General features: G+C 38.8%; 1 protein-coding gene across 25 annotated transcripts in view; it reads right to left on the minus strand.

The window, feature by feature from the left end:
* rims2a (regulating synaptic membrane exocytosis 2a) overlaps window positions 1–16323 on the minus strand; it is a 174028-nt gene that overhangs the window by 132124 nt on the left and 25581 nt on the right. For 8 of the 25 annotated variants that reach the window (XM_028471154.1, XM_028471150.1, XM_028471132.1 and 5 more), the window contains exon 3: window positions 8117–8327. In XM_028471154.1, coding sequence (XP_028326955.1) covers window positions 8117–8327 — 211 coding nt within the window. Of the gene's footprint in view, window positions 1–609; window positions 1002–7557; window positions 7570–8116; window positions 8328–13996; window positions 14090–14905; window positions 14939–16323 lie in introns of those variants that run through there. The other 17 variants (XM_028471153.1, XM_028471131.1, XM_028471149.1 and 14 more) reach the window with 4 other exon arrangements.

Genomic DNA, 16323 nt, shown 5'->3' on the forward strand with positions numbered 1-16323 from the left:
AATTTCTTGACTTCTCTTTTCAGTAACCGCACAGCACCATAAATATTGTACAGTGTAACTGAAATATCCAAATTCTGACTCACCTGGTTTGCATTACAATTTGACAACTAATGTAATTTAGGAATTGATTTATAATCATCAATAAAAAAAAATGGATGATTAATCGATTTATTTATTTTTTCACCCCCATCCTAACTGTGATATGCAAACTAAAGAGAACGTGTCTTTATATATTCACATGCCACAGCTCTGGCTACACGTGGTGAATTACACTTTAATGAGCTGCTTATTCTAGTGTGCCAGCCAGCAATAATAATAATAGACTTGATGAATATTCATGCTTCTTTCTGAAGTTCAGAGTCACATGAAAGAGGAGGGAAACACTGCAGATAGAGCCAGTACATGGTTTCACACATAGGCATGGATGATGTCTCCCTTCAGCTTCTCTGTGACCCAGATACACGTCCAAAAACCACCACAGAAGAAGTGTCAGTGTGTGCGCAGATCAGATAAAAACTATAACACGGTAATCAAACTGAAACATCAACAATATCGTCCTCCTCACAGCGTCAAAAATGCCCGCAGTCATCCCACTGTCACTCGGCTTACCCATGGTGGATGTACCGGGGAGAGGAAGGGGGCAGCTCCGTGCCCAGGCGGAAGGATCACCGTCTGTCTGCGGGTTCGTATCCGAGAACGAGATCCGACCTTCAGCACCGCGGACAGCTCCCGGCAACACACGGCACCGTGAAGGTTACACGGAAATCCAACACAGGCGAGCCGTCAGCGGAGCACACAGCAGCCTAAGCACCGCCTCACCACAGCCTAAGCACCGACACGGACTGATACCGATCCCCGATTCAGGCACGGACTCAGTGGACGACATGGGAGGGGGAAAAAAGCCATGACAGCGTCTTTATGGAGACGGACGGTGCTCCATGAGCTCCAGCTGTATTAGCTTAGCTCCTCCTAACCGAGCCCGACATGCGTGACACGTCCGGGCGGCGCTCACAGTGAGAGGAGAGGAGAGCGTTAACGGGAACAGAACACGCTGTCACCGGTGACTCAGACTGTCAGCGATGCAGTTCAAGGAGTCGGATCCATCATTAAACCCCGTGCTGTCACAAAACCGCAAGATCAGGTGACACAACACCTGAACTGCATCTGTAGGTCCAGATTTCACATTTCACTCACACTGATCAAGCTATTCCTGCCTTTTATTCCTCTCTCATCAGTATCTAGCTTTAGATATAACTGACTGTTAAAAACTACAAGCAAAAGTAGCCGAGTCAAAAATAATCTAAATATTGCATTTAAAATACCCAATTATTGACAGTGATTTAAAATCTCCAACATTTTTTTTTTATCATCATAATACATAATCCTGTGTCAGCACTTTATTACTATTTTAAATATGTGTTTTTATACTGTGTTATTGTGCATTTTTTACTTTTATTTTTAAAGCCTAAAATTGAACCATAAGTGTGGAAAATGTTGTTGCGTATGTATGAATGACAATGAACTACTTACTGTACATTTTTATTTATTTATCTATTTGACACTAATAATAATAATAAAAAAAAACTTAATATCACAAAAATATACGTTGTTTTTTTTTTTTTTTCCAAATGAAAACACCACACAGTCTTAAACAACTGTATTCTACACTTTCACTTTCTCAAATTTAAATCCAGTTAAAATAAAATGCAGTATAAAAATATCTGAGCTGGTGTTAATTGGCTACTACAGTAACAAACATGATCAAAAAACACATTTTTCGCTGGACAATTGTGATATAAAAATGGAGTCCTGACAACAAAAAGGTTGGGAATCTCTCTTGTTACACAACTAAATAACACTGGTGTTGCATGAACCAATGCAAAATTTTAGTTTGTGTTTAATAAAATCACATCAAACCAACCAAATCACCATTATTCACAGAATGAACAAAAAGCTGTTCAATAAGCTCAACATCTCACAAATAAAAGTATAGGATTTTAAAATTTATAGTATTTCGAACAAAGCAATAAATCAGCCCTCCGTATGCACATGTCTGAATTAAATGTATATCTATATGTTTTGAAGAAATCCTATATTATTTTTACTTACGTTACATAATGTGAGAAGATTATTTTAAATTTCATTTTAAATTTCACCCTCTTGATTTGGCAATAAACAAAGGCAGAATGGTCATTCAGTGATGGAGGAAATGTAGAAGCTTGATGTTCCTCAACTACATGAACGAACCTTCTCAGACGGTAAACGCACTGCAGAAGAACATACAATATAATGTCATCATAAAGACATAAAAAGTTCAGCTTCCTATTCATCCAGAATAGACAATCATTGGACTAAAACTCAAGTAACGCGTGTGGACTATAATTTACGCAAACAAAAAATTATTTTTTTAATATAAGTTTGTGCCCTTGTTTGTTCGTAGTTTGGACTCACCGGATTGAGAAAAAAAAAGGAGAAACTTTAAAAAAACTGTTGTGAAAAATGAAAGCTGCTTAATAACTGTGCTTTCCAAAAGCTGTGGTTATAAATCCTCCTCTCATAGGGATTTACTCACAAAGAAATATTGAAGTTTGTTGACTTGAACTTCAGAAAAGTTTTGTGCAATGCATTTGTGGGATTTGAAGTCTGGTTGAAGGAGGCAAAGAAGGCAGTTTATTTTCTTATGGTGATTCGCTTGATGCCATTTTGTTCTGCTTTCTTTATCGTGTTCCTTGTGACATATCATCACTCCAATGTCGGACATATTTGTTTATTCCCGTGTGAAATATATTATTTAGGTTTCTTCCCTATACAACAGCTCTTACCTCTGAAGACCTGTTGAATGTTAGCTGCATGTCAGTATGACCCAACACTCACACACCAACAATTTATTGATATCACATCATAACCAGCCCAAACTTCTTGCACCAACCAAACTATTGCACAGGCTATGCCCAGCCCAAGAAGATAAAATATCTACTCCCAAGTCTCTGGACACACTCTTGCTTCTGATACTCGCCTGTGTGTGAGCTTTTCTGTTAGCAGGAACAGCGGGCATGCTGCTACATTTTACTTGTGACTAACTTAGAATAAACAACACTGAGAAATGGAATTACTCTTGTCATTTTTCCTCAAAGCTGTTCAAATAAAAGATCCGGGTAGAAGGTAGAAAAAAAAACCTTACACGTTTAAAGCCAAAATATCAACATTTGAGAAAAACATCTTGATGAAATATAGGTAGAGTTTAAAATGTGATTTATCGGGTTAAGCAGCTGTAAACTGATCACGTTAGACGTCTCTGTGAAGGTTGCTGTGAAATGTTGGCCCCTCTCCTTATTGTAGTGTAGTAGCAGTTTCTCTGAAACACAATATATTGTGAATTTCAATAATTGCAAACACACAGAAATAATAAATGTAATTTTTGTCAGTGTGTCAACTTCAAGTAACCAGCACTTCTACACCTAAGTCCTTATGATGCTAGATTAGAGAAAGCTGTAGATATTCAATTTCTCTGCTCAGGAGTTCATGAAGACTTACATCAATGAAAAAGAAAAAAAAGAAAAGACACTTTCACACATTATTCCAATTTCAAACAACAGGGTCCAAACAATAAGTGGTGGTTGCTATAAACAGATAATAAAAAAAATCTGAAGTATTTTGTTATAGACTATCCAGCTTTAATAATGCCACCTAAATCATTCCCAGTGTGGATATTCTAAACTCTGTTTATCTATCCCAGTCTTTGACACCTGTAAATATTCAATGGCGTTACACTGAACAAGATCTCTCTCGCCACTGCTGTCACCATCTCTGAGAGAGAGAAAGAGTAGACGGATGGAAAAAGGGCAGATTTCACCACCACCCTCATGTCTTTCACTGACACCCAAGCTATCCTACCAAGTATGGCCACACCAAAATGTGTTGTTCTGTCCACAGGGGAGTAATCAAAGCTTCCGTCTGTCTGCAAGTACAGGGATGAGCAATAAAAACTATAGTCAGGGGGGATTTCCGTGCTCTATGAATCATTTTTCAATTCAGGCTTTAAATAAAAATATTTAAAGCTCTGTATGTCGTAGTTAGGAACCAGGCGGCTATTGTTATCCTGTATGTTCTTCTTTTTCCTGAGGAAATCCTACTTCCCCTGTGAGAATAATCACCAAATTTTGCACAAAGGTCCAGTCACATGCGAGATTGCCTTACCTGCAAAAACAGGCCAAAAGTCCTAAAGGTGATGCTACAGCAAGCCTTTACAGTTACAACATTCTGAAAATTCACAATAAATCAACCATATGCTAAAGATTTGCAACTTTCAATGGAGCTCCAAAACTGAAGAAACTTTTGTACATTAAAACACAAATTAAACACAAAACTGTAAAACCTCCATCCATTTTCAGACCCGCTTTGTCCTATTTCAGGGTTGCTGGGACTGTAAAACCTATTAAAGCTAGCTCCTCCCACAATGTTTGCTCAATATACACCAAATGTGCTACAGCTCATCTTTAGACTGTCCTAGACAAAGCAAGTAAAGACTTTAAAACTGGACTAATGTGCTCTGACCTCCTACACAAACAATCCACACAGATTTTTGATTTATCAAGGTAAGACAAGGCAAGTCAATTGTATATGTATAGCACATTTCATACACAAGGCATTTCAAAGTGCTTGACATGATCAAAAAGTGCAACGGAAACATGCAATCGCTTAAAATCAATCGGCAGCAAAAATATTTAAAATCATCAGTAAAAACATTTAAAATCATCAACAAACACATTACATCAACAACAACATGACCAAAAATCTCTCTCTCAATCATACGCAGTAGAGAAAAAAAGTGTCCTTAACTTTGATTCAAAAATGTTCACATTGGATTCTGACTTCAGCTCTGCTGCAGTTTGTTCCACTTCTTTACAGCATAACAACTAAAAGCAGCATCACCATGTTTACTGTGAGCTCTGGGCTCCACTATCTGACCTGTGTCCATAGATCTGAGAGACCTGCTGGGTTCATAGCTGACTAACATGTCACTGATGTATTCTGGACCAAACCCATTCACAGATTTATACACCAGCAGCAGAACTTTAAAGTCTATTCTGAGGCTGACTGGGAGCCAGTGTAAAGACTTTAAACTGGAGTATTGTGCTCTGACCTCTTTGTTCTGGTTAAGACCTGAGCTGCAGCGTTCTGAACCAGCTGTAGCTGTTTCATGCTCTTTTGGGGGATTCCTGTCAGAAGACCATTACAATAGTCCAGTCTGCTGGAGATAAAAGCATGGACCAGTTTCTCCTGATCTTTCTGAGTCATTAAACCTTTCACTCTGTAGATGTTCTTTAAGTGGTAGAAGCTGTTTTTAAAGATTAAGATTAAATCGGGGCTTTCGCCTTTTTTGGTTATATATGTTAACATATATGAAATTTGTCCTCTGCATTTAACCCATCCCTGAGGAGCAGTGGGCATCCATATTCAGGTGCCTGGGGAGCAGTTGGGGGTTAAGGGACTTGCTCAACATCCCACAGCGATGGCCCGGGTGAGATTCGAACCCCAACCCTCCGATTACAAGCCCATCATCCTAAAAGCACTTTAGCTTTTAAAGATTGAGACTCAAGATACTTGCTGACAGCTGTCCTCTTTTCTTTGTTACCAAAGACAGTCACCTCCATCTTGTCATGGTTTAGTTGAAGAAAGTTTTCACTCATCCAACAGTTTACTTTTTCTAAGCAGTCACGCAACACCAGTATGGGACCATAGTCATCTGGGTTCAGTGATAGATATAGTTGTGTGTCATCTGCGTAGCTCTGATAATCAACCTTACAGTTCTGTAAAATTTGTCCTAAAGTAAGCATATAAAGGCCAAAAAGAAATTCAGATTACAGTGCATCAAAATGTTTGACTGTAAAGGGTAATGCCAACATACAGTATACTTGTACATTATTCTTGCTAAATACATTTTCAACATTTTTTAGTTATTGTAGTTGATGTTTGGAAAATATCTGAATTTTAGCTCAAAAAGTGTTTTACAGCAATTTGAATTTTGCTCCCATGGGAACAATTTGAGTCAATACAAAAAAGGCATCTTTTAGCATCACTTTTTCACTTTTGGAAGCAATAAATTATTGTTAAAAGCAAATGCCCAACATCTCATGCTGTCTCGGTGCAATTTGTGTATTTTGGGATTTATGTTTTACTACCTGAATTTTTCAAGCTTCAACTATAAGATGCACATTAGAGAATGCAACCTTTTTCATCTTTCTCTACTCTACTTGTTGCTCAGAATTGCCTAATTAATCCTGGCCCCAACCATTGCTGTGTGGCAGCTATATATTTATTTTTTTACTGTATTGACCTTTGCTACTTTTCACTAACTGTCCAAACAAATGTTTGTGTCATGTCAGAACATCTTACTCACTCTCCTTTTTCCCTAAAACTCTTTAAACGGTGTTACAGGTGAACCTGAAACAGGCCTGAGTTCAGGAGGCCAGGACGACATCAGGTAAACAGCAGCCGCTGCATCAGAAGGCCGACATGTGCCCCGCGTGAATGCCCTCACTGTCCATCAGCAGACCACTCTACTCAACACGCACTCAACTACATTGTAACTGATCGTCCAGCTATTATCTACTGGGGACAATGACGTCCCATTCAACGTAAACCTTGGCACAGCGGGTAATAGCTGGACAGATGTCCGTCCTTTTGTGTGTCCTCCAAAGAGCCAAAAACTCAACAGCGACCTCTAACTGGAGACAGGATGTCATATGACCCTCATGGATGCCCTTATTCAGTCCACTCTTTACTGTCATTGATTTGTGTAATTAGGTCCAGAACTATGGATTATCCCAATGGGAACTCAATATAGTCATCAGTCAATATCTATCACATGTCACATGGAACATACATGTTTGCACGAGCACTGAGGCTGGATCACTCACACCATCACCTTTTTGAAAATGTCACATTTGTTGAAATGTGATGATCGTACGCTTTGACAACCAAGAGGATTTGTCTTGGAGGAGCAGATTTAATAATTCCAAGAAGTTATTTTCCTTTTCTTTTTTGGAAATAAAATGTATGGTTTCATTTATTCAGACAAAAAAAGTTGTCTGTAAAAATGAAACCTGACATATTGGAGCACATTTAACAGCACTTAAAAAGTCCTATATTCTTCCTGTTTAAATTTGACAAATTTCATCCATTTTCATGCTTTTCTTTCTTTCTTTACCATTATAACAAAGGTATTTGTTGAAACCATTAGAAGATCATTAAAAACACATCTTTATTCCCGACCCCACAGTCCTACTGGTACGATAACCATATAGTGGCAAGCAGACATCAGAATTTGGAAGTGGTTTAAACCTGTGACATTACATCAATGTACACCTTTATGTTGGTGTCTCTTGACATTTTTCAGTGCAACACCATGGACTCAAAGGCTTAAGAGCACCTTTTATTTGCTTCGTTTTGTACCCTTCGTGGCTGCTGTATGTGTATTTTATGCGGATAACAGCATGAATGATGTGTGTGTTCACACGCACTGTCAGAAAAAGAACACAGAAAAGATTTGCTAACCACTTTGTCCTCCTGTTGCAATTCCAAAAGAGCAGGAATGCATCAGAATTAGAAAGAGACGGGAAAAAGAGAGAGGGAGACAGGCTGAATTCAGGAAAGATAAGGACAAACATAGTGAGTAGTATCATACATACAATGCAGCTGCAGAAGAAATGGATAGCATCATATAAAACAGTGTGGGATTAGCTTTATCTTAATCTGAAACATTTAGTCCGAGGTCCGTCAGACTCCTGATTGTCCTATTGTAGAAAAAAAGGAGAAACAGTTCCCTCCAGTGGTGACACAGAACAACTGTAAATTACAGTGGGAGTGAATACAAACCCACAGCTGGGCACTGTTTACACATCTGCGGGACCAGAATTAGAACAAAGGGCATGCACAGACTGAAATAATCTCAAAATAACAAGCTGCCATTGGAGACTATTTGGCTCCATTCCCAGATTATGATTTCACTGCAACCTTTTATAACCTCTGATTTCAAATAGTAGCTCAGAGAGATGTTTGCCTCCCAGTGAGCACATCTGTGTCATGTGTGTGCGAGCAGGGCGTGGATTGTTACCTTATTTGACCGCAGAGACACTCGTCCTCCGCACCGAGCACAGAATTTCGTTTGGCAATAAGAACAGAGGTGGCCACAGCCATCGGCAAACTTGGTTTTGTGGCATATTCCACAGGTCGGGGCTTCGCTCTTCTGGTCCGGGCCCTGCTTAGACTCCTCCCCCATCTTCTTAACCTGGTCTTTGTATGACTCAAACTGCTGGTGCAACTTCCTGCAAGCAAACAATTAGGACAAAGGTTAGGAACGTCAGTCTAAGGGTTGCTGACCAGGAGAACTACTCATTTGTGTAGGACTGCACAGTTTAATTGTAGTACCTCTGAAATACAATATGATGTCACTGATATAACACTTTTTCATTTAACTTCCAGTTGCACTAACACACAAAGATTTTTGTACAAACCAGCATGATAGAGAAGAGCAGTATTATTCCTTTTATTGCAGAAATAAACAGCGTCATCACATGTTTTCAGTCTGTGTGCTCGTCATTACATAGAATGTGAACCTGTGCAAACCTTAAGTCGGCTAAATTTGATTACAGTGCCCCAAACCCTTGTTAGGGATAACCTGTTATAAATGATAGATTTAAGATAGAGAGACTGATTAGTTTTGAGTTTGCATGTTCTCCCCGCGTCTGCTTCGATTCTACAATGGGTACTTCAATGGAAAAGCTTATAAAATGCTTGAATGTATGCGAGTCCAATCATTTTATGCTTCTGCTATAGAAGACAGCTGGGAACGAACCCACAGACCCCAGACTCACCAAATAATAGTAGGTGGTACTTACAGATACTGTAAATAAATGTTACGATAGCAGAGGTAGAGTAAAATTTGGCAAACAATGATGACAACAGATGAACCGTGTTAAAATGGAGCCACCTTGGCAACACTTTTTTCTAAAAAGCCAGTTGAAAAAAATATATGTATATACATATATTTATATAAAATGAGCTAAAATCACTGAATGAAAATGCTAAACAATTATTATTATTATTATTATTATTAAGTGCAATTAAAACAATGGCGGGGTCACATACGGTAAGACCAGCATCATACAGATCTATTTTCTATATCATGCTGATGTACAACCAGATAACCAAATTGCAGTATTGCATTTAATGTTGGTTTTAAATAGAAACAGCCTCACTGCCCAAATCAGAGTCTAAATTGTGGCATCCCTCACTTCCATCAAGTGATACGCAACCCATCATATGAATACCCATTTGATGATCAGTGCAAAGCTAAATAATTAGCCTTTGATAGTAATTCTTGTCAGAAATGTCTTTGAAGTCATTTGATATATAAGATATATCCCTTTAGGCACGGCCAGTTTGCAGATTTCAACCAATCAGCATTCATATATCAGGTTGACATTACATCAGGATTACTCTTTGTATGTCCATTTTAGTGCTTAGTTTCTTGGACTGTATGACATTATTCCGAAGAAGACCAGGAAAATTACTGTGGACGGATTTTGACGTTGAACTTACCAGGAAACGAGAAATGGCGGTGAGTGCAGCATTTGAATGCTACCATCATCCGTCTGTCTTACTACAGATCCATGCACACATACATTAAAACGAGGTAGTGTTCAGGTGTCTTACCTAAAACGTAGCCGTTTCAACAACACATTTTTCCTTTAGAACAGGGTTTTACCCCCAAAACCCTGTTAAACCTTTCACATAATTGGCTGGTTGTGAATATACATTCAGCACTTCCTTAAAGGGCCCATGTTAAGCTAAATGTAAACATCATAAAAGGGGTGAGCCCAAACACCTCACTCCAATTTGATGACGAGTTCCTACTTTGATGACGAATTTACACTGAGCTGGAGAAGCCGCGCCTCCAGGAAGCTCTCTGCTGTGATTGACATGTAAATAGACACGCCCACAAAGGCGAGCATTTCAGCATCCTTCACTCAGTGCTATGCATGTATTTTCTACAGTCTATGTAAGTACCAGTGAACGCCCACCCCCATGCTCTGTCTCATGTTTATAAAGCAGCATGAGCTCGGCTACGGAGTGGGTGGGAAGAGGGCGGGCCGTCCTCTGGCCATACGTCACCGTGCGGGGAGGAGGAAGTCAGACATCTATAGACACACCCACTCATGAATATGCATAAGTACGCCGCAAATCAGCCTGTTTAAAACTCTGGAAAACAGGTGAGTTTTGGAAAATAAACCTCAAATACTATGTTTTTGTGGTTCTTAGAACAAATGGAGATGGGTGAAAAATAGTATGACATGGGACCTTTAAGTAATCACTACGCCACTGTTTGTCAAAGTTGTTGACCTCCACAAGTGTGTGTTTATAGTGCTTTTTATTGCATATGCAGCCTCTAAATCACCTCTCATACTAGTAAAGCTTACATATATATTTCACTAGTATTTTAGCTTGGGTTTGATTTGGGTTGAGTATCCCTTTAAAGTCAGCTCTCCACCTCACACCTCTGCTCTCAGCTGACTGATATAATCTCAGATGTGCAGTGTTTCTTTGATTTTGAAAGGAAACGCAAACACCGTGACCTCAGGAGCTTCAAAGCTGCTCTTCCTTTGAAAACACACCTCCTCTAAAACACGGAGCAACAGTATCAGATTTGCTTTGCTGGTTTAAAAGCAACACTTAATTCCACTTTCTCAGGTTCCCTCGCCTTTAATGAATCATTTGCACGTGTGTTTCTATATCAGGATGGTTGTAAGGTGACACTAACACCTCCCTGGAGACCTGCTGTCAAATAAATGCATTACCAGTTCACACATATATTCATGTTTCATTCTTTTAGCTGTATGATATCAGTGCAGTGGTAGTAATATGCAGTTAAAGCCTACATCCAGCATCTATGAGTAAGTGGGTTTCAATTGTGTTACTGTTAGTGCCCTATAGATGGCCTCTGACTGCTACACTACACCTGATCTTATACATTAGCCCCTTACGTCCTAACAGCTCCTGAGAGGCTACAGAAAAATAACAGCGCAGACTCTTCACATGCATTTTGTATGACACATGTCAATTGAGCGTCTCCTTGGAAACTAAACACTGGGCTGACTTCATATAATGACGATTAGAATTGGTTTCGCCCCACATATCCCCTGCAAGATTCATTAGCACTAGTGAATTATTGAACAGTGCGATCCTTTTACCACATACAGCTCTGCGTTTGAGATAAACGTGTTTCCTTTACCCACAACCAGGCCTTTAAAGCCCAAACCTAATGGCCATGCACCACCTGAGGGCTGTTTGTGTGTGTGTGTGGCTTCCAGTGCCAGCTCAACATGAGATGGAGTGTATTTGGGAAAATACATTCCATCCAGACCATGAAAGGCATAACTGTCATAGCCTTTGTGCGTTCACCAAGCAGAGATTGGCGCGTAGCCTTGTTTAATGTCCTGCCCATTCTATTTCAGTCATGCATATCAGATTTACTTTATTATGCACATTTTATAACAATAATTTGAATAGTTTTTAAAAATGTAAATTCAGATGTATGTTTCAAATGAGTCTAAAAAATGCTGAGGTGAAAGTAACAGATTACTAGCACTCACGTTACTGTAATTGAGTTTCTTTTATGGGTACTTGCACTCTTTTGAGTATATTTCTAAATTAGTGATTTTACTTGTACTTAAGTACATTTTAAAAGAAGTAAAGTAATTCCTTACATTTCTACACCAAACATTACTGAGTAAATTATTCATTTTTGTTTTAAATCGATCAACGGACATTGTGAAACTACAAAAAATTAAATTTCCAGACAACAATCAGATGCATCACATCATAGACGACCAACCAGATTAAACGTAATGCACTGCGCCAAAACAACATTGAATGCTGGTTATTTTCTCAGTTTTAGAATTCATATGTATCATATGTAGCTATACTTACAGCCTGAGCATTTTTTTTTAATTTTGAATTGAATTAATTGTTATTTTATCTTTTTTAAATAGCACATTTTGACCAAACTTTTATTTTATACAGAAGCCTTTGTGGAAAATAAATTAAGTTCCAACTGTGCAAGATTGGCTCTCTTCCTTTTTAAGTTTATACATGAGATGTTTACTGTATGCAAGGGAATTGTGGCAACATTTATTACCAAAAATAAAAACATGAAAGGAACTAGCAACTTTTACTTAGAGTACTATTTAATTGAGCTACTTTTTACTAGAACTTGAGTATTTAATGTATGACTTACTTGTACTTGTGTACAATTTCAATCAAGTAACATTACTTCTATTTGAGTAGGATATATCAGTACTCTTATTATAAAAGGACAAGCAGATAAGTGTAAATAGAAGCTGGTGTACAGCACTTGTTCCTCAGTGTCGACTTATTGTGTAATACACGGTCATATGTAGGGTGACGCTGCTGACAAGTAATCAAATGCTGCTTATTGTTCCCTCCCATGCTAGCATATCGGAGCCCTCTTACCTCTGGGCCACACCAGAGCTGCTACACACAGGACGAAACTCGAGCCTTTCTCTTAGACTTACAACAGAATCAACATATCAACAGTGTGACTGAGCCTACACGCTCCCTACATCCCGAGCTTCACTCGTCTGTCACACACAAACGAGGTTGATGTTCAACCTGCCGCTTGCAATATTGCAAGTAGACATTTTTAATCCATTGTATGATCAGTTCCCCAAACATACAACAACTCGTAAGGATGACTTAATGAAACAAATTCAAAGATTCTTCTAGAGGTGGGACGATATACAAATTTGACGAGGCGGTATACGATACAAGGCTTACAATAACGATATGAGACCATATTTTGTGAAAAAGTGAAAAAAGACTAAAAAACAAAGGATTAGTGATAAAAAATAACCATACTTTTATATTAACTACATTTTAGACATACTTACATACTTAGTCTGGGTATAACCTTTTCAGCTCAGGTGAATATAAAATAAATAATATTATAAAGGAGACCGATTTTTCCTATTTAAGGTACAAAACGCGCCACTGCACCACAGAGACTAACAATTGACACCAGTCAAAATTAAAACCAAATAATGTAATAATGACATTCTTCAAAAAATATTCCTATCTCTAGATGAATTTTTGAAGTTTTTTAAAATATGAAAATAGAACAGTCGACACAGTCCAGGTTTAAGATACGGACCCGTTCGTTTTCAACAATATTAGTATTTCTACATTTTCTGACAGCAACTGAGAACTATGGACATTGTCTACTGCAGCGATTCTCAACTGGTGGGTCGGGACCCAAAAGTGGGTGGCAGACCACTACTGGCTGGTAAAATAATTTACAAATACTTAATGTCTCTCATGTTGGACTTGTCTTTTATTTTGAAAGCAACTTTTCTTTTGACAGGCATGCTGTAAAATGCATGTTGCAGGAAAAATATATAGATTTACGTTTTTAAAAAATGTAAATGTGTGTATGTTTCCAACAGCTATGTTTGAAAAACTAAATTTAGTTGGTTGAATTCTAAAAAAAAAAAAAAAAGTGGGTCGTGATTTAATGACCGTAGAAAAATGTGGGTCTCAGGGTGAGACCAGTTTAGAACCCCTGTTCTACTGTATGTCTATGTCTGGGACTAATGTAGCACCCACCCCACATCCCCTGCACCCCTTATTTAAACTCGCACATCTTGTGACGTTTTAATATCACGATACCTTGTCGCATGAGATATCGTCCCACATTTACTTTCCCTTTTCTTCTTTTGACTAGATTCCACATTCATCTGATGCGGCCAACATTAGCAGTATGTGTGGGATCACACAGCTTGAGATGTGCCCGAACTAACCCACGGGGCACTGTGGGCCATATACTGTAACTGTTGTTGCAACAATGCATCCAACCTTTCTCTGAGTCACTAGGATGTGTGTATGCTTGGTGGGTAGAGGGGTCTCTACTGTTACTTACACATCTGGCTCTGGCTCCTTGTCATTTTGGGACTTTTGCTGGGGCTGAAGAACGTTATTTACCAGCTCAGTGATCCCACTAAAGGGAAACCACCTGTTCAAATAAGCAAAGTGTGACTACAGCATTGCAATGAGTCAACATGGGAGAAAACAGCCTTTTTACTGAGAAGGTTTTGTTTCTAAGGAGGCACTACTAGCAGGGACATTCACTAACCAGAGCACAAGTGAGGAGAGGGTCGGTATACGGTCAGAGTAACGATCAGTGGAAAACTGACAACTAGACATATTGTCAAAAATACAGGGAGAAGATTGAAAGAGGAGAGACAGAAGATACAGTCGGAGGGGAAGAACAAGGCGGGACAGAGAAAGCAGGAAAGCTCTGCAGCCAATGAAATCAGAGCTGCATTGAAAGCTCAGCAGAGGATCAGAGAGGAGAAACCACTGGTTGATGCAGAGAAAGGCCAGGTTTAACACCGGTTAGTTACACGGGTAGATTGGATCGAAATGCAGCTACAGTACAGAAAAGCAGGGACGAGTCAGCCATGACCACACATTGGTCCAAATACTGCACAAGCCAATCAGAGTGCAGATGAAAATGTGCAGCCAATCAGAGACCAAAGACAAGGGATCAGGGGCCTAGCCGGAGAAGAAGCTGTAAAAAGGAAAAGCTGTAGCCACTGGTGTCATGGAGGTCAGCTGAGCAGCACAGAATTTAACCACGTCATTTACAATCAAATATTGAAGAGACAAACATTTACTATGCTGTGTCATCAAGCCTCCATGACATCAACTGCTTTTCTTTCATTGTGTTCCCAGACAAAGGGATAAAAGCCACATGAAGCACACAGCACCAACTGAAGAGAAAGAAGTGTCAAAGCCTAGAGCACTCTGGGTAATGCAGTTTACTTACTGTGCTGGCTGAGGCTTTGGTTCTTCTTTGACCCTATAACAAACAAAAAAAAAATGTGCACAACTGAGTGCGAACAAAACACAAAGAGATGAAGAAAAACAAACTAAAAAAAAGCAAAAATCAACCTGATAATATCTCCAGACAAAACACAGGGACACTAATTGTCACAAATGAAGATTTCATAAAACAAAGGACGTAACAATTATGACAAAGACACACATATGTGCAAGAGAAGCTTTGGAGATGGATGATAAAAAGACAAAACCTAAGTAAGTAATTGCGTTTAACGTGAAAGGACAGCTTTGAGTGAGCTGCTTTAAACAGAAGAACACGAAACCAACAACGACAGCACTCTATCAGCATTTTAAAAAGTTACCCAGTAATAACTCAGAAAGTGAAAGTAACGATTGTGTAAATCCATTTTAGGAAGCTTGGATTGTATCTAGAAATGTTTTAGTCTTGAATAAGAGAGTTTGAATGAATAAAACTAATTGGACAGCAGTGTACAACTTTCTACAAAAAAGTCACCATTAAAAGCTTGGGTCTGTACTTTAAGTTTATTTGCTTTTAAACAATATTCAGCCTTCAACAGAAACACAAGAAATCACAGTCATAATGACATAAAAACATATATGTATCTGTTTACAGGACTCCACATCCCACAATGCAATGCGCAAAACTTTCCCGACAACGTCCATTGAACCATAATGTGGAGCGTTTCCCAGGTTAATCTGAATGTATTCAGGGTTACTTTAACTATGAAAACGACAGCATAAAACATATCAATTCAGTGTGCAAAAAACACACAGGAAACTACAAATAGATTCACAGCTCTTCTGTAAGTCCTTGCATTATTACGTACGACCTACTTCATAAACAATGACAAAGTACCATTTGTAGAATAGTTTACACTAAAGTCCAAAGTCCCACAAAAAAAGTCATTCATTTTTGCTGCAACACACAGTAGAATCTCCATCCATCGCCCTAACACACTAATCAAAGGCGACCACATTACCCCTGGTATTTACAGCTTAGCTTCACAAAGGGTGCAGCCTCTACATCACACTGTATGTAGATATCTAAAGGCTGAAATAGCCAGCGGTTAAAAAACACGCCCACATGCACACAAATACACACGTGGCTCATTACAAAACTGTCTTGCATCTGTCCTGTCATTAACATTAAAGCTCCTGCTGGCACTTTAACCAAAACAGATGCCAAATGCAGCAATAATCACACATCAGAAGATCACAGTCTGATCACTGTGGTATCAGAGAAGCCATTTCTATATTAGTTTGTTGTAATTTATATGATTATAAGTATGTGTATTTCCTACAAACAATGAGCATCTATGGCTTTACTGTGGAAATGCTTGCAAATACTGTGGATGCATACAGTCAAATATATATGTGGTAGCA

This window comes from Gouania willdenowi, chromosome 16 (genome assembly GCF_900634775.1).
Source record: "Gouania willdenowi chromosome 16, fGouWil2.1, whole genome shotgun sequence".
Lineage (NCBI taxonomy): Eukaryota > Metazoa > Chordata > Actinopteri > Blenniiformes > Gobiesocidae > Gouania > Gouania willdenowi.